This window comes from Oncorhynchus nerka, linkage group LG20 (genome assembly GCF_034236695.1).
Source record: "Oncorhynchus nerka isolate Pitt River linkage group LG20, Oner_Uvic_2.0, whole genome shotgun sequence".
NCBI classification, from domain to species: Eukaryota; Metazoa; Chordata; class Actinopteri; order Salmoniformes; family Salmonidae; genus Oncorhynchus; species Oncorhynchus nerka.
Window position 1 is genome coordinate 44808297 of NC_088415.1, and position 24404 is coordinate 44832700.

Sequence of the window (24404 nt, forward strand, 5' to 3'; positions counted from 1 at the left end):
TGCCTTTGGTACTTTGGCTTTCCTTGTTATTGCCACAATCTTATGATCACTACAGCCAATGGGAACTGATATTGCTTTGGAGCAAAGTACTGCAGCATTAGTGAAGATATGATCAATACAAGAGGATGTCACAGATCCAACACTATTGGAGTACACTAGTTGGCTGAGTGATAACATGGTTCATGTTACATGCATTAGTCACAGTAAGAAGCTTCCTCTTGAGAGGACAACTAGATCAATGTTCAAGTCACCTAGAAAATACATTTATCTCTTAGCATCAGAGACCTTGTCTAACATCACACACATATTCTCCTAGAGAGAGAGAGACTCATGCACCAATTCATGTTGTTACTCGTATGACCAGAGAATGTGAAATACTCCTCGATATTAGAAAGACACAAGCCATTAACCTGTAGTGACACCCCATCCCGTGAACGGGCCCGTTGTCATCATCTGACACTAATTAGCATAACGCAACGGACATAAATCTTCCTAGAAAATCTTTCTATTCATGAAAATCACAAGTGAAATATATTGGAACACAGCTTAGCCTTTTGTTAGTCACCCTGTCATCTCAGATTTTCAAAATATGCTTTATACAACCAACTCTAGACAAGCATTTGTGTAAGTTTATCATAGCCTAGCATAGCATTATGCCTCGCTAGCAGCAGGCAACATTGTCACGGAAATCAGAAAAGCAATCAAATTAAATCGTTTACCTTTGATGAACTTCGGATGTTTTCACTCACGAGACTCCCAGGTAGACAGCCAAAGTTCATTTTTTCCCAAAAGATTATTTTTGTAGGCGAAATAGCTCCGTTTGTTCTTCACGTTTGGCTGAGAAATCGCCCGGTAATTGCGGTCACCACAACGCCGAAAAATATTCCAAATTAGCTCCATAATATCGACAGAAACATGGCAAACGTTGTTTAGAATCCATCCTCAAGGTGTTTTTCTAATATCTATTCGATAATATATCCGTCGGGACAATTTGTTTTTCACTAGGACCGATTGGAGTAATGGCTACCTCTGTATTTTACGCAAGAATCTCTCTCGGAGCCACCATGTGACCACTTACGTAATCTGGCCGCCTATGGCTATTCTTCAACAGAAATGCGTAAAACTACGTCACAATGCTGTAGACACCTTGGGGAATACGTAGAAAGCGTAAGCTCGTTGATGGTACATTCACAGCTGAATAAGGAGTCATTGGAACGCAGCGCTTTCAAAACCTGGGGCACTTCCGGATTGGAATTTTTTCAGGCTTTCGCCTGCAACATCAGTTCTGTTATACTCACAGACAATATCTTTACAGTTTTGGAAACGTTAGAGTGTTTTCTATCCAAAGCTGTGAATTCTATGCATATTCTATCATCTTTTCCTGACAAAATATCCCGTTTAAAACGGGAACGTTTTTTTTTCTAAAAATGAAAATACTGCCCCCTAACACCAAGAGGTTTTAATAACGACGCAAGTCTATCGATACATGAACTCACTCATAAAAACAGCAGCTCTTTGCTGTATTCATTGACAGCCTCTCTCTTGTCATGGTTTAATTTTTTTATGTTTTATCTCACACGGTAGTTGACTATCAACTTTGCTGTGGGCTCATGGAAGCTGCAGACACAGTGATCTGAGCTATCTGATTGGCCAGCGGTAGGCCTCTAGGTGCACTTGATTTGCTGTCTTTGCCTGCTGGGTAGGGGGAGTTTGTTCATTCAAACACATCGAATGGTTCAAAATGGGAGCACTTCGACTACCCGGAGTGCAGGGCAGCTGAATCAAGTGGGCAAAAAGGCAAACTCATCTCCATCCACTGAATCAGATGGCTCATTTATCACAAAACCTTCTGATACTGCCAACAACTTTAATTACTTTTTCATTGGCGAGATTAGAACACTTAAGCATGACATGCCAACAAAAAACTCTGAACATTCATATCCAATCATAACTGACCAAATAATGAAAGACAAGCAATGTAATTTTGAATTCTGTAGTGAGTGTGGAAAACGTGAAAAAATTATTGCTGTCTATCAATAATGACAAACCACCTGGTACTTACGAGCATGGAAAATGACTGAGGATAGTAGCCGACTATATCTCCACTCCTATTTGCAATCTCTTCAATCTAAGCCTACAGTAAATTGTGTGACCTCAGGCCTGGAGGGAAGCAAAAGTCATTCCATTATCCAAGAATAGCAAAGCACCCTTTACTGCATCAGCAGCTGACCAATCAGCCTGCTACTGACTGGTGTTTGACCAGATACAATGCTATTTCACAGTAAACAAATTAACAACAGACTTCCAGCCTGCTTATAGGGAAGGACACTCAACATGTACAGCACTGACATAAATGACTGATGATTGGTTGGTTGAAAGAAATTGATAATAAAAAGATTGTGGGAGCTGTTTTGTTAGGCTTCAGTGCAGCTTTTGACATTATCAATCATAGTCTGATGCTGAAAATACGTATGTGTCATGGCTTTACATCCTCTGCCATATCTTGAACCTGTCTAATAGAACACAGAGGGTTTTCTTTAATGGAATCCTTTCTAACCTAAACCAGGTAGTGTGGTATACCTCAAGGCAGCTGTCTTGATCCTTTACTGTTTTCTAGCCTTGAGCAAAGCCTGTGTGTCTACTGTATGTATGCTGATGACTCAATGTTATACACATCAGCTACCACAGCAAGTGAAATCACTGCAACCCTTAACAAAGAGCTGCAGTCAGTTTTAGAATGAGTGGCTGGTAATAAGTTAGTCCTAAATATATCAAAAACTAAAAGCATTGTATTTGGGACAAATCACTCGCTAAACCGTAAACCTCATCTAAATACTGTTATTAAAAATGTTGAGGAGACTAAACTGCTTGGTTTAACCCTATACTGTAAACTGACATGGTCAAAACATATTGATGCAACGGTTGCTAAAATGGGGAGAGGTCTGTCAGGGATATAGCGCTGCTTTGCTTTCTTGGCATCACAATCAACCAAACAAGTCCTACAGGCCCTAGTTTTATCATACCTGGACTACTGCCCAGTTATATGGTCAAGTGCTGCAAAGAAGGACATAGGCTAATTACAGTTGGCCCAGAACAGAGCAGCACAGCTGGCCCTTAAATATACACGGAGGGCTAATATCATGAACATGCAGGTCAATCTCTCCTGGCTCAAAGTAGAGGAGAGATTGACTGCATCACTTCTTGTCTTCGTGAGAGCTATTGACGTATTGAAAGCACCGAACTTGTCTGTTCAAACAGCTAACACAGCTCAGACACCCATACGTACCTCACAAGACATGCCATCAGGGTTCTCTTCACAGTCCAGAACTGAGGCTGGGAAACGCACAGTATTACATAGAACCATGACTACATGGAACTCTCTTCCACATCAGGTAACTCAAGCTAACAGTACATTCAGATAGATAAAACAACACCTCACGGCACAACACAGACTGTGAAGAGACACACACACACACACACACAGACACACAAATTGTAATATTGAATTGTTGAAATATTGTACATTTTATATTGTGGATGTGTAATGGTGGAGCAGTGTAAACTTGTATAGTGCACAATGTCTTGTGTGATGTATTGTTTTATTTATGATGTAGACTATTGTTTTGTTGTGATGTGTTGTTTTGTTCCTGTTTGGACCCATGAAGAGTAGCGGATGCTTTGGCAGCAGCTAATGGGGATCTTAATAAAATACTAATATGTGCTTTTATATGTGTAGCGTGAGTACACACATCATTCATCTCAAGTATGAATTTTGCTTTCAGCTCTTCAATCTCTCTGAACGACGCCATGACATCACCCGCATGAATCCAAAGGTGTACATGTTTTTATTTTCTGTATCAATTCTGTATCAGTTCCACTTTCTGTGACTTATTATATTAACATACTTTTCCTATCTTCCTCACTATTTTCCCATGACATTCAGGTTCATGACTTCGGCTGGCCTGACCTCCATGCCCCTCCCCTGGACAAGATCTGTGCCATGTGTAAGGCCATGGAGACCTGGCTGACCTCCGACCCCCAGCATGTGGTAGTCTTGCACTGCAAGGTCAGGGTTCGCCCTGCTTTTGACTGGGTTTTAAACGCCCGTTTTGTTGTTTTAGGGGCTATTAAAGAAAACACAAAAAAAACAGAATGCTGGGTTTACCCAGATGACTTGATTTCACTTTACAGAAGCTCTTTGATATATTTAAGGGCAATATGTAATCTCATCTTTGTATCTTTTCACTGTGAAGTTTTGAAATCGCTGTGAAGTTAGTGGTCAGAATGTTCTTATAAAGGGTAGTGACGTCCATATCTTTACAGCAGTAATAATCAGTTTAATGCCTCAAGCCTTAGGCTAAAAACAGTTGGTACTTTATGTCCTGATGGCACGGATCTTCCTCTTCCAGGGCAACAAGGGCAAGACAGGAGTGATTATTGCAGCCTACATGCACTACAGCAAGATCTCTGCAGGGTAAGTGTCCTGTCCTGCATCCAAAGCCACAGTTTCCATGCTGAGCATGGTTTAAGGCTGTAGTAATGGAAACTGGCTTGTTCATTGGCTCAAGCCTGCTGCATTCATGTACTTCTGGCTCTTAAGAGAGCCCATAATGGGAATGTTATGTAAATGTTGTATAATTCTCTCTATGAAGTATGTATTCTTCTTGTGCAGTGTGTCGGTTTAATTCTGTGTTTCTGTGTTTGAGCAGGGCAGACCAGGCCCTTAGCACACTGGCCATGAGGAAGTTCTGTGAGGATAAAGTCTCGTCCTCCCTCCAACCGTCCCAAAACAGGTAAGGACTATCTACAGACATTTTGTCTGTATCACTAACCCCATCTTTTAATTTTTTTGTCTGAAGTGATGTGGGCTTACTAACCCCCCCCCCCCCCTCTCAGGTATATCTACTACTTTGGGGGGCTCCTCTCTGGGGCGATCAAGATGAACAGCAACCCACTGTTCCTCCACCAGGTCCTCATCCCCACACTCCCTAACTTCCAGGGCGAAGGAGGTGAGGCCATGCGATGGGCACTACGCATTTGTTCACCCTGACTGACATCTTCAGATAAGACCACTCATTCTCCTACCTCAGGGAGCTGAGTCGGTTTTGAGTCTATGTTTACAGTAGACTGTGGTGTGTGTGTGTGTGCGTGCATGTATGTGTGTGCGTGTGCCAGGTGTGTGTGTGTGTGTCTATGAGTGCATGTCTCTGCACAAGGCTCTGAGATATGGCCCTGTGAATGACAACAGTGTTTTCACATGGTCAAGTTCACCCTCCACCCACACACTGGCCTATTTATCCTTAATCGTATGACAAAGGACAGGGGGAGAGACAGTCAGCACATTCCACTGTGTAACACTGAACACCGCCTCTCTTTATCGTTGCCCAGGTTACTTTCCCTTCCTGAAGATCTACCAGTCCATGCAGCTGGTCTACACCTCAGGGATATAGTGAGTGCATCACTTTATGTCCTACAGTATTATTAACCAACACAACTGACAGAAAAGCCATAGCTCTAACATACTGGACAGGATGTGCCTTTACTTTTCCTTGTCTGTGTGCGCCTATCTGTTTGTATTCATATGTTGTGTGTTGTTCACAGTGACTTGCAGGGTTCCGGGGGCCGAAGACTGTGTGTGACCATTGAGCCTGCATTGCTGCTGAAGGGAGACATCATGGTAAGTCTGAGTCAGACAGACAGTCTGACAGATTATTCCACTGTTTCTCAAGTTAAGTCACTGCCTTGCCAATGCCTGTTCAGAAAGTAGATTGATTCTCCTCTCCTGCATCTCATCTGTTGTTCTGCTCCCTTCCCACATCTCTGTCTCCCCTTGCAGGTGAAGTGTTACCACAGACGGGCCCAGAGTGCAGAGAGGGACACAGTGTTCAGACTGCAGTTCCACACCTGCACCATCCACGGGGCACAGCTGTGGTTCGGCAAGGGGGAGCTGGATGAGGCCTGTACTGGTATGGAGGGGGAGGGTCTGGGAAGGGGGCTTCTTGAGACATGTATGGAAAGGGTTTATTATCAATACAAGGCCTTCTTGGCAGTAACGGTTAAGCCAGTGTGGAACAATAAAACTTGTTGGTTCATTGTGGTCTTTAATAGAAGTGGAAATTACTATATAGAACCGATGTGTCAAAATGAATCCCTCCGGGTTCATTGCTTAATTGTATAATGAACACACTAATTTCCTAATTCCCCTGTTTTTACTTTCTGTTAAATTACTTCCAGCTGAAATGTTGTGGCCTGTATTGTAAAAGCACCAGGGGATTATGTGGAAGTAATTAGCCCAATTGAACCAACCAAGCCACTCTAAAGGAAAACATTAAAACGCACCCGATAGATGTGGTCATTTCTTTTCTCAGATGAACGATTTCCCTCGGATGCAACTGTAGAGTTTGTCTTTTCCTCTGGACCAGAGAAGATCAAAGGTTTGTTCTTACTATGTGACTCATCTTCAGCTCTCTCATTTCAGGAGAATTTACAATGTAACAGTACCAGTGAACACAATAGCAGTTTGTATTAATGTGCTTGTGCTTAATCATATGTCTAATCATACACACTATCCCCTCAGGGCGTGAGTACCAGAGGAATGACCCTGCTGTCACAGTGGACTACAACACAGCTGACCCAGTGGTGCGCTGGGACTCCTATGAGAACTTCAACCAGCGCTACCAGGACAGTCTAGAAGGTACAGAAAGCCTCCCTGAATTTCTGGTGGGCTCTATCTCAATCATACAGCTTAAAGTAACTGACCAGTGAAAATGTCACTTTTAAAAGTTAATATTTGATTAACTCATATCCAAATAATGTTGTTGACTCGTCCTATACACTTCAAAATCCCTGCCTCAAACGTGTATCTCAAGCCAGAGAGGGATAACTAGGCCCAAAATCTGTCTTTCACCACCATTTTTTTTGCACACCAAGCGAAAGGTGTGTCAAATTTGGTCCCAAAAAATGTTTAATGGCTTATTTGCTACGTGAGGTTTATTTGATTGAATAGAAGTTTTGTAATGCTTAGGTAAGGCGAGTGTACTGATGAGTGTACTGATATAAGTAGGGAACGTGACATCCCGGCACCTTTAATTTAAAAAAATCTTTATATCAGAGTTGTGCTTGTTAATGCTATGAAGTATGCTTGGGATGTCCCAATCCCTAACCCCTAACCTTAACTGGTACCGTAACCATTTTAAACATCAACTTCAATGGGGGGTAGGGACATACCAAGGATCCCGGATAGCAAGGACTGTTGTGGTTGGTCACACATGTATCTGCCCTCTCATTGGCTAGAATGGTCCCAACTTAACATTGCCTCCTCCTGACTGCCTACCATTTTTTAAGACATTTATTTTTATTGTTAGAGCGGCCAATGGAGTATCTGTATAATATAATGGAACATCTGTACGCAAACAGACCGTTTGCTATTTCCTCATAGAACATGATGCCATCTCCATGAGGAGGATGAGTTGGCCAATCAGCGGTCTAGAGGATGAGCTGGCCAATCAGCGGCCTACTTCTGTGAATATGTTTTATGACTGAGATACAGCCACACCATTTTGTTGTTGGGGTACACCCACCATTCCAACACAGCTGATCTTTAAGATACATAATAATTTAAACCATTTGGAAATAAAAACCATTTCACACTGGGGCGGCAGGGTAGCCTAGTGGTTAGAGCGTTGGACTAGTAACCGGAAGGTTGTGAGTTCAAACCCCCGAGCTGACAAGGTACTGTCGTTCTGCCCCTGAACAGGCAGAATGTGTTCTTAACTGACTTGCCTGGTTAAATAAAGGTAAAATTATATTGTAAATAATTATAGGTCATATTTCATAGAAATATGGAAACACTGGGCAATTACTTTATGGCTATACTGATACTGTACTCTGAAGGTAAACACTGTTAAATCTCTACTCTCTCTCAGACATAGCCCACACCAGGGGTCCAGTGGATGGCAGTCTGTACGCCCAGATAAAGAAACGTCGTTCAGGCCCAGGTTCAGGCTCCCTGACCTCCACCAATGGGAGTCCAGCAGGCACCAGTGAGGAGAGGCCGAGTCAGAACCAGCTCCTCTCCCCTAGCTCTGACTCTCTCAATCACTCCGGCCACTCTTCCCACTCTACGGCCCACCCAGAGCATCCAGAAGAGCCCAGAAGGCCCCCGCCCCCCACTCGGCAGGAGAGGGAGGAGCTGGAGCGCCTGCTGGGGGGCATCGAGGGGGAAAGGGACGACCGAGACAGGGAGAGGGAGACTGCCATCCTGGATGACGGGGACTCGTCCTCTCCCTCTGAGCGTACAGGTACCCTGAGGCTGGGCCGCTCCTGTTCCTGCCGGGTGGGCTACCGCTCCCAGCACTGTGCCGAGCCCGGTTGTGACCGACTCCACCTCATGTCCAACAGCTACTGCCTGGACAGAGGCCCGGGCACCAATGGTCATCCTGGGGCACCGCCCTCGGCTAACCCTGCCACCGCCCCCTCACACATGGACCTGTGCCAGCACTACAGTCCGCACCCTCACCCGGCCCTGCCTCCCCCTGACCTGGTGTGGGACCGCCAGCAGGGCCCGCCACATTACCTGCACCGCTCCTGCTCTGAGGGACCCTCTCATCACCCCTCTCTGTGCCCCTATCCATCCCAGGAGCTGACCCCTCACCCCCACTCCCACACCCTTCCTCCCGGGCGCCTGCTCTGTAGAAGTGATGACTATGGTCCGTACCATCACCCTCCCTCACACACCCATCACCACCCTCACCACACCAAGTCCTCCGGCCCCTACCACGACATGCTGCTGCTGGACGGTCTGCCGCCCCCTGGTTGCCCCTGCCGGGACTGCCTCATCAGGAGGGAGGACTCAGCCTTCCGCGGTCTGCGGCTGGAGCGAGGAGAGAGCTTCCACTGGGACAGAGAGGCAGAGCTGCAGCATCGTGAAGCAGGGCTGAGGAGGGGGAGGGAGTCTGAGCTGCCCAGGGGGGTAGAGATGCACTGGGAGAGGGAAGCAGTGGGACTGAGAAGAGGCAGGGAGATGTCACTGCATTGGGACAGGGAGGCAGAGCTCCAATGGGAGAGAGAGAGAGAGGCAGACTATTGGCACAGGAGGGCCACAGTGTCTTCCTATGGGCCCCAGGGACACGAGCTCCCTGCCTTCACTTTTGACCCCCTGCCGTCAGGTCACCCTGCGTACCCAGAGCCGTCTCGCTCCCACGCCCACTCCCACCTGGATCTGAAGTACAGCAGCAGCAGCAGTGGCTACCAGACCCCCCACCAGGCCTACCCCTGCTCCCCCTACCAGCCATCCCCCTCTGAAAGTAGGGGCTATGCCTCAGGCTACCAGTCTGAGTCTACCTCCCCTCTGCCCCCTCCTTCCACCCTGTCAGGCCCCTGCAGCCACACCACAGGGCCAGCAGACCACCACCCTGAAGCCCACCCTCAGCAGTACCTCTCCGACAGCCAGACAGGTGAGACAACCTCGACTGACAACAATTTAGAAAATAATTTCATGAAATTACATTTAAACCAACATAGGAAATAATTGGTCAATTGTCAGTTCGGTGTCACATAAAATAATTCCCTATTTTCTCTGTCTTCCATAAGATGGAAGGGGATGAGTGATAATGTGGGTTGGAGAGACCACATCTCCCAGGGTTCCTTCAAGAGGATGCATCGAGATGTCCATGTCCCGTGTTCCACGCCTTATGACCGCTCTGGGCCACCCACTCCTGTTCATACCAGCAGCCCTCTGCGCACACAAGAAAGGTATTGTCTTCTTTTTAACATCTGCATGTCACATGTCAGTTGTGTGTGTCGATTGAAGACATGCTCCAGAACTTTGGCAACTCCTAAGTATTTTTTTTATTTCCCACTTTGGGCTGGATGTGTCAATGTGCAGTTCATACATGCATAATCTGTAATTACTGTTTTACCTCAATTAGACACGAAATCCCTCATTTGAAAGCAACTGTTTTTCTCAAAGCTCTGCTGCCCCATTTTCCCTACATTTTCCCCCACGTGGGCCAGCCCCCTAGCAATTTGAGTTCTAGCCAATGAGCTTTAGCCCCTCGCCATTTGAGTGACAGCTAGCAAGATGCACATACAGAAGAGCGAGTAATGACGTGGTGCACATATCTGCACATATGTGATGTAGTAGCAATTTTCGGGGACCACTTTTGGCTTATAAGCGCTACTTTCAGAACTACTGGCTAAATAAACTCAGCAAAAAAGAAAAAGTCCTCTCACTGTCAACTGCGTTTATTTTCAGCAAACTTAACATGTGTAAATGTTTGTATGAACATTACAAGATTCAACAACTGCGACATAAACTGAACAAGTTCCACAGACATGTGACTAACAGAAATGGAATAATGTGTCCCTGAACAAAGGGGGGGGGTCAAAATCAAAATTAACAGTCAGTATCTGGTGTGGCCACCAACTGCATTAAGTACTGCAGTGCATCTCCTCCTCATGGATTTGCCAGTTCTTGCTGTGTTATCCCACTCTTCCACCAAGGCACCTGCAAGTTCCCAGACATTTCTGGGGGGAAATCGCCATAGCCCTCACCCTCCGATCCAACAGGTCCCAGACGTGCTCAATGGGATTGAGATCTGGGCTCTCTGCTGGCCATGGCAGAACACTGACATTCCTGTCTTCCAGGAAATCACGAACAGAATGAGCAGTATGGCTGGTGGCTGTCATGCTGGAGGGTCATGTCAGGATGAGCCTGCAGGAAGGGTGCCACATGAGGGAGGAGGATGTCTTCCCTGTAAAGCACAGTGTTGAGATTGCCTGCAATGACAACAAGCTCAGTCCGATGATGCTGTGATACACCGCCCCAGACCATGACGGACCCTCCACCTCCAAATCGATCCCGCTCTAGAGTACAGGCCTCTGTGTAACGCTCATTCCTTCGATGATAAACGCGAATCTGACCATCACCCCTGGTGAGACAAAACTGTGACTCGTCAGTGAAGAGCACTTTTTTCCAGTCCTGCCTGGTCCAGCGACAGTGGGTTTGTGCCCATAGATGACGTTGTTGCCGGTGATGTCTGGTGAAGACCTGCCTTACAACAGGCCTACAAGCACTCAGTCCTGCCTCTCTCAGCCTATTGCGGACAGTCTGAGCCCTGATGGAGGGATTGTGCTTTCCTGGTGTAACTCGGGCAGTTGTTGTTGCCATCCTGCACCTGTCCCGCAGGTGTGATGTTCGGATGTACCGATCCTGTGCAGGTGTTGTTACAAATGGTTCTCCCATCGCGAGGACAATCAGCTGTCCATCCTGTCTCCCTGTAGCTCTGTCTTAGGCGTCTCACAGTACAGACATGGCAATTTATTGTCCTGGCCACATCTGCAGTCCTCATGCCTCCTTGCAGCATGTCTAAGGCACATTCACACAGATGAGCAGGGACCCTGGGCATCTTACTTTTGGTGTTTTTCAGAGTCAGTAGAAAGGCCTCTTTAGTGTCCTAAGTTTTCATAACTGTGACCTTAATTGCCTACCGTCTGTAAGCTTTTTTTGCTGAGTTTATAGTATGCAGAAGTACCAGACAATTTCCTTAAATAAACGTTTCAAAATGTAATGTAAGAATATATTGCATATCTCTTTTAATGACTTTCTATTTTTTTTAGGCCCAGTCTATGTGTACAAGGGAATGAAGTTCGATCGACTGACATAGTCAACAGTGACTTTGAATCTGCCCAGTTCCAGGATAGGCCCGATAGTACTGCTGCTCAAGTATCTCAGCTCAACCAGCAACACATCCCTGACCCCTCACAGTCTTCATCTGTGACACCCACACCTTCCCCTACCCAACTCAACAGCCACTGTACCACACCGACACATCCACCCTCACCCAACCAGCCCCAGAACGACTGTACCACACTCTCACCTACAACCAGCCAACCCAGCAACCACTGCCTCCCCGTATCACCCACTCAGGCCCCCCCTGAGAAAGTTAGCCCACCTGGTCCAGAGACAACCCTTCCTACAGAGACTGCTGCACTGCCTCCTCTTGCCCAGCACCAGCCACCCCTTGCCCAGCACCAGCCACCCCTTGCCCAGCACCAGCCACCCAACCCCAACTCTGCAGCTGGCACAACGGGACCCTGCCCAGCTCAGGGCCAGCTGAATGGAGCATGTCCACCCAGGGAGCTGAACCCAGAGGTCCCTAAATCCATCTCCACCCCCACTAAGGCCCCTTCCTCCCCCCAGCCTCTCATCAGCAGTCTGGAGGGCTCCCCCTCCTCAGAACCTCCTGTGCCTGGCTTCGCCACCCTGGGCCGGAGGCTTATGCTGGGCACTGAGTCCCCAGGACCCCTGCAGCATTACCCTGGCATGGAGGGCAGTGCCAGTGGGCACTCTTCAGCCCCTGAGGGACATGACACCCCCACCTTCCCCACCTCTGCCACTGGCTGCTGTGCCCAATCTGCCCCCCATGTGCCATACTCGGGCTACACTGCTGTCACCATCCCCCAGCCCCCACTCCCAGAGAAACGACGGCAGTCTGCCCGGCCAGGATCACCTAACGGCGTGGTGGGTACACTGAGGCCCTCCCTCTCACAGCACCATGTCACCTTCTCTCCAATGGTGGGGGAGATGGCACCTCCTGCAGGCCAAGGAGAAGGAATTATATCTCTGGAAGGAGAGATGGCAGGCAGAGTCAGTGTTAAGTTTGTCCAGGACAGCTCACGCTTCTGGTACAAGCCTGGCATCTCCAGGGACCAAGGTAACTTAAGTTACTTTTTAACTCGTCATAAAGAAAGCCGTTTGACTGTTATGCAATCAATATGCATGAAACTTTTTTTATGTCTATTTTCTGTTTGCCTGTAGCCATAGCTGCGCTGAAGGAGAGAGAACCAGGGGCGTTTCTTATCCGGGACAGCAACTCCTTCCAGGGTGCCTATGGCCTGGCACTGAAGGTGGCCATCCCGCCCGCTAACGTCAACAACCACAGCAGCAAAGGTATGACTCAACAACTGCCCAAGCCTTTTGCCTTCATCTCAACACCCTACATTTCCTCGACACAAAGCACTTCAATTTCGGCTAGCTAATAGTGTTCTTCATGTTCTCTCCCTAACACACACATGGTAGCCAATCCATTAGAGCAGCTGGTGCGACACTTCCTGATTGAGACGGGCCCCCGTGGAGTGAAGATTAAAGGGTGTCAGAACGAGCCCCATTTTGGTGAGATGTTCACATTAAGAATAGTATAATCTCAGTTTTGGGCTATATTGTTTTAGTTTTTTCAGTATTCAGCTATTTAGGCATTCATTCATTATGTTCCATAGTTGTTGTTCCCAATGGTTCATTTAGTCTAAGGGCTCTATTCAGTCCGTATCGCGGAAGTTCAGCATTACAGTGAGATTGAAATTTAAAGGCAATGTTCCCACGTTAGTGGACACTGCATTCACAGTAAACGCTGCATATGTCGGCTCAATCAAAAATGACATTTACATTTCTATCGTGCAATCGGTAACAATTCAACGATACAGATTGAATAGAGCCCTAAATGTCTGTGTTCCACAGGGAGTTTGTCTGCATTGGTGTACCAGCACTCCATCACCCCCATTTCTCTACCCTGTTCCCTACGGATCCCAGAAAAAGGTCTGCAGTCACTCACATTATGGGCTATTATTAGCTAGCCGGCTGGAGTCATTTTAATGGGAACCAGTCCCCACCGAAGTAAACATGAGCTGTTTTATAACCATTGATGCTAAGTACCCTCTCACAATCCCTAATCAATTTGTGTAATAATAGTACATAGACATTTTATGTTTGTAGCACTTTTCACTGATACATAATGCATAGAATTATAACCTTCTGGCGAGGTTGAAATATTTCCAGCAATTTCCTCCAGATGGAGACAGAGTATAGATATTGATTCAAATACCTTTATCTAATTTGTACATCCCTGTGTTGCAGATCCCATTGGAGAAATGCAGGCGCTGCAGTCGACTGCCAGTAACATGAGCACTGCTGCCGACCTGCTGAAACAGGGTGCAGGTGAGTTCCCTAGCCTAGTCAACTACAAATGGCTGCATTCCTGCTGTTGTTGGTGAGAGACCCTGTTGTGTGTGACATATATGAACACCGTGGTGCTTTATAATGTAATACATCTTATTTTCCACAGTATATAGGGCGTAAAATATGTTGTAGTCCATGCAACTGATAATGATGGAGCAAGTCACATGTTTTATACATTTGTATAATATACCAGTTTTTCTCATATTGGTTATTCATTATGAGAAATCATATTCATTCATTCATTCATTCAACAGTGACCTGCCAATTGCTAATGAAAATGCTTCTAAGCCTACCTCCACTTGTAAATTAAATCCATTCGTCTATCCTTCTGGATGAATGGAAAAATGTTTGCGTGCATAATATGCATTTTGTCAGGTTATTGTTTTTGCTAGCTAGTTAGCTTCGTTGACGTTAGCTGACACTCAGGGGATGCCAGCACCAAACTATGTAGACGCCCCAAATAAGCACTGTTTATCCATTTATTTCAAAGGAAAGACGCATGTGCAAACTATGAAATCCGCTCAATTAAATGAATGAAGCTAGCATCATGGAGAAGGCAGCAAAGCCCTATGCCTGAAACGTCCATCAACAGTGACTGGAGCGCATTTCAGTTAACGGGAAGGAAGGCACTGCATAAGACGATCGCGATGCATACCCTGGCGACTCAAGGTTTTGATGCAGTTGTAGTACATTTGGGGATTTGAGAGAAGAAAAAAAAAATTGAGAGAGAAAACAAATATTAGATAACAAAAAAATACTTAAATATAATTGTCTTTTCAATTTGACTTTCATAATAGCTATTTTGTTTAGATTGTCATTAGAGTAAGCACTGCCTACCCTGACTGCACATCACTGACACACAGATGTGTTTGAGCAGTAAATGCGAACAAAGCCCACAGTAAATTTAGTCGGTGAGTGAAGGCGGGGGAGGTGCATCTGCGACAGTCAAAAGTTAGGACACTGTGGGGGTTTTCCAGCAGTAAGGCTCAGGTCAATATGGCAGTGTCAACATAGCTGCTATTGTTTATAAAAGGTTTTCTTTACAAATTGTTGAAATAAACGTATGTACCACCATATCACACAAATCAAATTTATAAAGCCCTTTTTACATCAGTAGATGTCACAAAGTGGTTATACAGAAACCCAGCCTAAAACGCTAGACAGCAAGCAATGCTGATTTAGAAGCACAAATGAAGAAGCATTTTTTTTTTTACATTTGTAGAGTTCATGCAATCGATATGTAGGCACATGTCGAACTATTTTTATCCCCATAATGCAACACACTTTGAAAGGCGGTGACCGACTAGACAAAATGTATCTGCTTGAACGCGCCCAGCATTAAGTAGTGTTGTGGTAATTTCAGTTCTTGAGGACAGTGAGCAGATGATTGTGGAAGAGTGCGCCTCTACATCGGTGTGGCCTGTGTCTGGCCCTGGGATGTCACCAGCTGCAGCAGAGTTCCGGAGGCCGGTCGGTTCTCTCCGGTCGACCAGCCGTAGAACATTCTGGAACAACACAATTGAACATTCCATAGATTACAGCATGGTAGAATACAACCCAGTATAACATTCTAAAACATCACATCAGACAGCACTGAATTACAGTACTGTGTTAAAGCAGTGCTTCTTAATCCTGGTGCTAGGGATCCAATGGGGTGCACATTTTAGTTTTTGCCCTAGCACTGCACACATCTGATTCCATAGCTAAATACGGTATATTACATCATTATAGTACATTTTGTGTGGTGTGTGTATGGACAGCACTGTCGCACACTCACTCTGCCACATATTCCAGTGGTGTCCAGGAAGTGACATCAGCGTCAGGCATGAACTTCCTGTTCATAGGCGTATCCAAGGTAATGCTGTCAGAGAGTGCAAAAGATGATTACAGACTGGTGTGAATGTGTGTCTGTTCATCTGTGTGTGTGTGTGTGTGTTCATCTGTCTTACGGTAGTATAGTGACAGCAGCAGCTTGTGGAGGGAGGCCACTGTTGGTTCCCGCTAGAGACTGACACAGCTGGTGGACCGCTGCCTTCGCCATACCATAACCCAACATACCTACACACACATGCAGAGGAGGGAGAGAACAATATATGGAATCTACTGCTCACATTCTTAATGGATGCCAATCATAAAAGCCAGGCAGTGTGTGTGTGTGTACCTGGGGTTCCGGTCAGGGCAGCCTGAGCTCCAGACAGTGTGAGCAGCCCCCCTTCTCTCAGGTGTCTGGTTGCTAGGTGACTGGAAATGGTAGACGTCCACACACTCTGCTTCCACATCAGATCACTGTTCTTATAGAGAGCTACACACACACGATCATTGTTTTATACAGGGCTGAAGAGAGGGAAAGAGAGATCAGTTGTTGTGTGGGTGTCCGTCTGTGTCGAGCCCTGACCTTTAGCCTTGGCGCTGCCGCCGGCCCATCCTCCCGCCACACACAGGATGGCATCCACCTTCTGGTCGCCTAGCAACGACAACACATCCGCTGTCACCTAGGCAACACACACACACACTCTCCATGATCAACATGGGCATACATACAGCATATAACACACACAGCCTGGCTTAATGTCCTCTTCTTCCCTCATCTCCTTCCCTTCCCTCTGTGGTGTTGAAGGAGATAGCTGAGGGAAAGAGACGAGACAAGGAGAGGAGGAGCGGGGAGGGTCTCACCTGTTCTGCCTGGTCAGTAAAGGAGTCGGTTGGTTTGACTAGGATGTTGGCACTTGCCTCCTCATTGGCATTGATGTCAATACAAGCCACCCACTGGAGAAACACACACAGTACTGTAGGCAGGGCTGCAATTTGAGTATGGCTTCAGCTCATCATATTCTATTTATTTAACCTTAGTTCGGTTAAAATATCCTTGAGGTTAGAGTGCTCTTTAGCGAGGGGTACCTGGCCAGTTAAGACAGTTCCTAATTCTACTCCTACTGGCACCAACGTTACACCTCAAACCTGGGGGTATATTAATTCCGCCGATTTTGTTTCAAAACGTTTCTTAAACGGAAGCAAACATAACAAAACGATGAGCGACTTACCGGAATTTGTCCAATAGAAAGTCGTTGTAGGGGTATATCATTAGTGCACACAAAGTAGCAAACCGTTTCAAAACGTTTGGCAACGAAAACGAGCGTTTCAATTAGACAAATTCCGTTCCGTTTGCTTTTGTTTGGTTCCGTTTGTTCCTAGTGAATACACCTTACAAGAGCTATCATAATAACAACACTAGAAATCTGACAGTCGGCCTCAGTTATATTTCTATACTGTTCATATACCTGCCGTTGATGAAGCTAATATCGTTCATTGTAGCTTTACAAAGAAGAACAACAGTTTGTCTGTCTGTCAATTCTCACCCAGTTTTTAGACTTGAAGTATTGGACACAAGTGGCTCCTAGTGCTCCTTTCCCGCCGTAGATGATGACTTTTCGTGCCTCTCCCGCCGCCATACCTATAGCTTCGTCTGGTACGTTAACTAATGTCCAGTAGTCTGTCCGCGGACAGAAGGGGCTGTTGTAAGTTCTAGAACTAGACTATAAACTCCTCCGTTCCGACTTTGCTCTTCCACCTGATCGTGACTAGTTACCGCAGCCACAAAGTCATAATTATGGCTAAACCCCTCCTATTTCTACAATTGATCTTCTTAAAATCTGATTTTAAACCTTACTCTTAACCCTAATCACACTGATAACATTATGCGTAACCGTAAATTAAGAAGAAGAAAAAAAGTTGATTCGTGAATGTTTACGATAATAGGCATTTTTGACTTTCTGGCTGTGGTAACTAGTGACCACCCTTCCACCTCAATGATCAGTTCACCCGGAACTAGTTACTAACCAAATACCGCCCGGAGGACCAATGGAAATTCTCCAAAGTGAAATCTGGCCAATCACTAAAAGAGTGTGAGCTTTTTTTTATTTTTTTTTTTATTAACAACAAATCAATACATAAAGCACATGAGGGAACACAAGCATACATAGATTACAAACAATGGACAATCGAGCTAGGGGGTACAATATCACATTACAATTACACAAGGACCTTAAGGGACATGCATATACTTACAATTCTAACAGCTTTTTTTTAGTAGAGCATTTAACCGTCTTAAAATACAGTTCAATTTCTTTTTGTAGGGTACGAAAATGTGGTTTTCTGTTTGTAAATTTACATTTGTGTAATGAAATTTGGCCAAAAGAATAATGAAATTAATTACATAAAAATTATTCCGCTTATTTCTATTGTATGTAAAGAGTGTGAGCTCGTTTGCCCAGCAGGGGGAGTTGGGACGTCAGAGTACTAACTTTCCGTGTTGACTTAGCTGTTCCAGAACAGAATGAATTAATCACTGTGATGTGAGCTGATATAATTCCTATGTGATGCTTAATGCATTAGCTGCTATTGATACGCTATTGATACAGTACTATGTAATGCCGAAAAACTTGCTTAGTTAAATAAAGGTTAAATATATACAAATGTCGAATTTGAAACTAAATCATTCTCTCACAGTTCCCTTCCTGAATGTTCTGACTTTTTCCTGTCCCACCCCTCTCCCGTCCAGCCTGCAACGTGCTCTACCTGAATTCTGTGGAGACTGAGTCACTGACTGGACCACAGGCCATCTCCAAGGCAACCGGAGCCACGCTGGCACGAAACCCCCAGCCAGCGGCCACAGTGGTCCACTTTAAAGTGTCTTCACAGGGTATCACACTGACTGACAGCCAACGCAGGTAACATTACCACTGACAAAATCATATGGTCTAAATGTCACCCACATAAGTCATTAGTGATTAGGAAAGAAAACAGGAAGAAAGGTTGTATGGATGTATTGTGGTAGATTAGTACATATGATAGTGATATCAATGGTCACACTAAATGGTCTTTCTGTCGGTCTGTCTATAGGGTGTTCTTCAGGAGACACTACCCAGTCAACAGTGTGACTTTCAGCAGTATCGACCCCCAGGACAGGAGGTGGGCACTGGAGTAGCACACTAACACAAACCATTCACAAACAATTGAAATGTCAGTCAGCCATGACATATAACATGAATTACATGAAGACTGTGCCCTTATGCAATCTAATACACCTCGACCACCCTGTTTATAAACCATCTCAGCTAACCATCTAAACAAGAGAAAACATTGAGGCATATCCATTCTGTCATCACCATATTTAATTCATCATTTGCTGTAAACCTGCGCATGGATCTGTGTGTGTGAGCTTGAAATATGTGTTTCTGAGTGTGTGTGTGTTTGTGGGAGAGATAATGTGATGTGTTTATGCCTGGGCAATGCAGGCCGTGGCTGTGACTGCACCTGTACTCATGCCTGTGCTTGTTTGTAAGCTCTGTCTGTCAGTGTGGGTCTTGAGTCCGGTCTGTCTTTCTCTTTGCTTCAGGTGGACTAATTCAGACAGAACAACATCTAAGTAAGTGCTCTATGTGTGTTTGTGCATATGTTTGTTTGGGAGTGTGATGTGTTTGTATGTGTATTGATCGGTGTGACACGATGTTTGATTACCTGCATGGCATCATATTGCTTTTGTGCCTTTGCCATCATCCCAGGAAATACAGTATCTGTTGATCACGGTCACCAATTCATGTTCACCAATATTCATGCTCACAGCTTCTGTTTTATGCCAGTTCATAGGCTTTATGTACATTTGTGTAGTTTGATTATTATTTATTTTTATCGTATATTAGCTTAGGAGATATTATGATAGCCTGATCCACCATCCTGACCGCTACGCACTTCACTGAATCCGAGTAGCGGAACATAATGTACTATAAGCTTGCGAGATCAGGATAATCAAATGAGGCTAATATTATCCTTCCAGGTTCTACCTTCTACTACGATAACTTTGTTTGGTTACCTGGCCCATATGTTAGTCTCAGCCTGTTCCTGTCTAAAGAGTTAGGCCTAGATTTGATTCAATCAGATCAAGCATTAACCTGCGATAGCAGACACAGGGACAGCGGTTTTCGGAGGTGGAACTGCTTTGGATCAACTGCTCCGCTTGACTCGTGTTAGAAGTTCAGAATCAGAAAGTGTAGGCTATAATAAAAGTAATTATGCTCAAAATGAAAAATCATTTCTACGAAATAATGAGGATTGCTATCATCATAATCGAGGTGTAGATTGCATCTCACATTCCAGTGTTCATACTTTATACTTTCTCTTAATATGATTCCGTTCAGCCAATGGCAATGTCGAGGTCGACCGATTATGATTTTTCGATGCCGATTATTGGAGGACGAAAAAAGCCGATGCCGATTAATCGGCCGATTAAAAAATGATATGATTACGTAAAATTCTGGCAAATTAGTTCGCAATGAGCCAGGCAGCCCAAACTGTTGCATATACCCTGACTCTGCGTGCAATGAACGCAAGAGAAATGACACAATTTCACCTGGTTAATATTGCCTGCTAAACTGGGTCAGTAGTTATAACTAGTGATTATGATTGCTTGTTTTTTATAATATAAGTTTAATGCTAGCTAGCAATTTACCTTGGCTTCTACTGCATTTGTGTAACAGGCAGGCTACTCGTGGAGTTAGAGCGTTGGACTAGTTAACTGTGCGGTTGTAAGATTGGATCCCCTGAGCTGACAAGGTGAAAATCTGTCGTTCTGCCCCTGAACAAGGCAGTTAACCCACAGCTCCTAGGCAGTCATTGAAAATAAGAATGTGTTCTTAACTGACTTGCCTAGCTAAATAAAAGTTTTTTAAATTTGTATTATTATTTTTTTTAATAATCGGAAATCGGCGCCCAAAAATATCGATTTCCGATTGTTAGGAAAACTTGAAATCAGCCCTAATTAATCAGCCATTCCGATTAATCGGTCGACCTCTAATGCCGGGAGCCACTTAAGAATTTGACATCTCTGACACTGCCAAAACAGATCTGATTGAATTGAGCGTTTAGTAACAGAAGTCTCACTCATAGTATTAAACCAGTAAGAATGGGCATCAATATGTCTAAATAGGGGCTTGATTCAATCCGGAACGCAGAATAATTGCAATATAGTGCAATTTATATTTAAAGGTAATTTCCGATTGAGCATACATATGCAATGTTTACCATGAATGCAGTTTCCGCAAATGCAAGAAACCTTGTTTTTAAATGTCAATTGCGTTATAATGCGGATATTTTGCAGTCAGGTTCGAATCTAGCCCTAGGTGTGTATTTCTAACCCTCTAATATCTATTTCCTCTCTCCCCCTCCTCCTTCTGTTCAATAGGGTGTTTGGGTTTGTAGCCAAGAAGCCAGGCAGCATGGCAGAAAACGTGTGTCATCTGTTTGCTGAGCTCGACCCGGAGCAGCCAGCCTCTGCCATTGTCAACTTCATCAACAAGGTGATGTTAGGGCCGCAGCGCAGGTAGAGGACCAAGCCAAAGACCCATCACCGGTGTTACACTGTCAACAGTGTTACAACTCCCAAAGAGGAGGCTTCAAAACAAATGCTTTACAGACCCACAAAGCACCATTGGCGGTGGCCTCTTCTTAAAGACTGAGTTTTGGAACCAAAAGGCTCAACATTTCAAACATGACTGGCATTTTGAATTACCGTAATTGCTGGACTATTAAGCGCACCTGAATATAAACCGCACCCACTGAATTATTATAAAATATGTATTTTGTACATAAATAAGCCGCACATGTCTATAAGCCGCAGGTGCCTACCGGTACATTGAAACAAATGAACTTTACACAGCCTTTAAACAAAACACGGCTTGTAACAAAAATTAAACAGTGGCCTACCAAGAAAGTCATTTGTCACTATCTTCCTCCTCCTGTGCACTGAAACCACTGAAGCCATCTCCTTCGGTGTCGGAGTTGAATAGCCTCAGAATTGCTTCATCCGATGTTGGATCGTTTTCATTGTCGCTCTCGTCACTTTCATCCGGAGGCAAATACCCCGCTGAGCTCATGCTGCCCCTTCAACACGCAGCAGTCCAGCCTTTCGAAACCCGTTGATGATAGTGGATTTTTTGACAATGCTCCACGCTGTCAGGACCCACTGGCAGACTTGACCATAAGTTGCTCTTCGCATGCGGCCCGTTTTAGTGAAGGATTTCTCCCCACTTGTCATCCAAGGAGCGCCACCTTAAATGCACGGTTTACACTGATGTCGAGTGGCTGCAAATACTTTGGGCCATCTGCTTTTCTTCCCTCTGAAAGCTGTTGTCTTTTTGCACTGAGTCAGTTCCTCACGCTGCTTTCCAACGTCTTATCATCGACTCATTAAGGCCAAGCTCCCGTGCAGCAGCTCTCTTTCCTTTTCCAACAGCCAGATCGATCGCCTTCAACTTGAAAGCTGCATCATATGCATTTCTCCGTGTCTTTGCCATGATGAGGGTGACAAAATTACTACCGTAATCAGAATGATGGGACGTTTGAGCGCGCTCGATTTACGTCACATTATGTGACGGTGCTCAGTTTTTTGGCGGCATGAATCTTGTGAAAGCGGGAAAAATCCATAAATTAGCCGTGTCATTGTATAAACCGCAAGGTTCAAAGCGTGGGAATAAAGTAGCGGCTTATAGTCCGGAAATTACGGTATAGTCCAAATGTATTAGTTGTTTAACTGTCTAATGTCTAAAAATGCCTTAAAGGTACAATGCAGCCATTTTTTAAAATCTCAATATCAAATCATTTCTGGGTAACAATTAAGTACCTTATTGTAATTGTTTTCAATTACAATTGTAAAAAAAAAAAAAGAGCAATTTCTCAAGCAACAATTTTGCTAGAACTGTCTTTGAGTGGTCTAAGCTGAAAACTGAAAAACTAGCTGTTATTGGCATAGAGGTTTGGAACTCTCTTATTTGTCTATTAACAAATTCATCGCCTTGTGATGTCACCAGGCAGGCCAAAACTCGATCCCACCATAACAGGCGGATATTTCAGGCGGTCCTTTCAAACAGCTCTTAAACTAAAAGGGCATTTATCATTTTCACAGTATTATTCCAACCTCAGTGTGGAAATACATATAAAACACAGGAAACCTAGTTTTTAACAGCACTGGGCCTTTAATTTCCTATTACCTTAAAGTTACCAAAGCCTTGTCGTCACTTGCTAGTAGGCTACAGTAGAAAGTAAAAGTGAATGTGAGAAACGTCTATTTGTAATGTGCAAGGGAGAGAGGGTATGTTGTTAGGGTATCAGTGTGTGTAGAGGCTAGGGCACAGATATGGTCAGTACTAGAGATAATGGGGTATTGTTATGTTTTGTTCACATGTACGTTCGTATGAATTGTACTCTAGAAAGAAAAGTTTGTAGTAACCAAGGAATAATGGTGTGCCGCACCAATGCCGTCTCTAATGTATTGTATTTATACCTATGGCTTTTCCTGTTAAGAGCAATACACAATATTGCTGCAAATAGTCATTTTGTTCTATTCCACAATTTTTTTGTGGGTCAATTATCTAGAATATGGGGCAAATACTAGTCCTTATTATACTGTATAACATTGAGAAATGTATTCAAACGTTAAAAACAATATCAATGTAACTCCCACATATATTTTTACCTGTATGACTTTATGTACAAAGTTAACACACAAAGCAGACAGTTGTCTAAGGTCCTATGTACTTAACCAAAGACAGAGCACTCCTGTATTAAGATTTAATCGTTCATATTTTTAAGCTTCATGTATTTGTATTCTTAGTGTTTTGCATTGTTTTTGTAAGAAATAGAAAGACACTACTTTGTATGACAGCGGTAATATATTGTGGTCTGTTTTCTTATTGATCTTTATATGTAGTAATATATTTTCTCACATGCAGCTAGGAAAGGGAGGACAAAAGGAAACATTTGTAAGAAAATCTGTTATATGCTATTTTTTAAGAAAGCTTTGTATGCACAAATGAAGAATATAATAAAACATTTTAAAAAGTTAAAATTCTGGTACCAAGTCTGACTTCTGCTCATTGGATTTATTATCACTAGGTTTCTAAACTGTACTCCAGAATTTAAAGCCTCATGTGTTTTGCTTAATTTTTTCAAGAGCAAGAATCAGGCCTGAAACAAAGATGTCACAAACAGAGGAGACATACAGACAGGTCCCAAAAAATAACCATCTTTATTAGTTTAATTATTTTTCGCCATTTTAGAATTCTGCATTTGAAAAATATACATTTATTCAAAAATATCTAAAAAGCAAAGATCCATCAAGTTATTTTTTTTTACATCGCACATCATCTGTTTTAATTTCACCTTTCTGCATTGTAGCCTCGTCCCATGATCTTTGTGCTCTTGTCAACTCATTGCTGTCATTTTCATGCCAACTCCCTGTCAGTCATTGTCAAACAGACATGCACTCAGGCCATCTCTATTGCCATTTAGTGCAATAATACTCTTCAAATTAAACAGCCAATCCACAAACTTGGAAATA

General features: G+C 44.2%; 2 protein-coding genes across 2 annotated transcripts in view; one reads left to right on the plus strand and one right to left on the minus strand.

Annotated features, from left to right (window-relative positions):
• The window catches only part of tns2a (tensin 2a), a 57474-nt gene extending 33562 nt beyond the window's left edge, over window positions 1-23912 (plus strand). The window contains exons 8-28 of the mRNA XM_065005542.1: window positions 3783-3833; window positions 3944-4066; window positions 4410-4474; window positions 4710-4793; window positions 4897-5009; window positions 5389-5449; window positions 5602-5677; window positions 5837-5966; window positions 6369-6434; window positions 6578-6694; window positions 7926-9458; window positions 9594-9753; window positions 11620-12716; window positions 12821-12952; window positions 13082-13174; window positions 13517-13594; window positions 13913-13993; window positions 18573-18741; window positions 18914-18982; window positions 19410-19439; window positions 21252-23912. Coding sequence (XP_064861614.1) covers window positions 3783-3833; window positions 3944-4066; window positions 4410-4474; window positions 4710-4793; window positions 4897-5009; window positions 5389-5449; window positions 5602-5677; window positions 5837-5966; window positions 6369-6434; window positions 6578-6694; window positions 7926-9458; window positions 9594-9753; window positions 11620-12716; window positions 12821-12952; window positions 13082-13174; window positions 13517-13594; window positions 13913-13993; window positions 18573-18741; window positions 18914-18982; window positions 19410-19439; window positions 21252-21393 — 4470 coding nt within the window. The 3' untranslated portion in view covers window positions 21394-23912. The remainder of the gene's footprint in view (window positions 1-3782; window positions 3834-3943; window positions 4067-4409; window positions 4475-4709; window positions 4794-4896; window positions 5010-5388; window positions 5450-5601; window positions 5678-5836; window positions 5967-6368; window positions 6435-6577; window positions 6695-7925; window positions 9459-9593; window positions 9754-11619; window positions 12717-12820; window positions 12953-13081; window positions 13175-13516; window positions 13595-13912; window positions 13994-18572; window positions 18742-18913; window positions 18983-19409; window positions 19440-21251) is intronic.
• LOC115102633 (dihydropteridine reductase-like) lies at window positions 15091-17741 on the minus strand. The gene is made up of 7 exons (XM_029622775.2): window positions 17371-17741; window positions 16688-16780; window positions 16410-16506; window positions 16176-16316; window positions 15964-16072; window positions 15792-15875; window positions 15091-15519 (listed from the first exon to the last, which is right to left on the minus strand). Exons 1-7 carry the CDS (start codon window positions 17461-17463, stop codon window positions 15420-15422), a joined length of 717 nt encoding a protein of 238 aa, XP_029478635.1. The 5' UTR covers window positions 17464-17741; the 3' UTR covers window positions 15091-15419.
• Window positions 23913-24404: the final 492 nt, after the last annotated feature.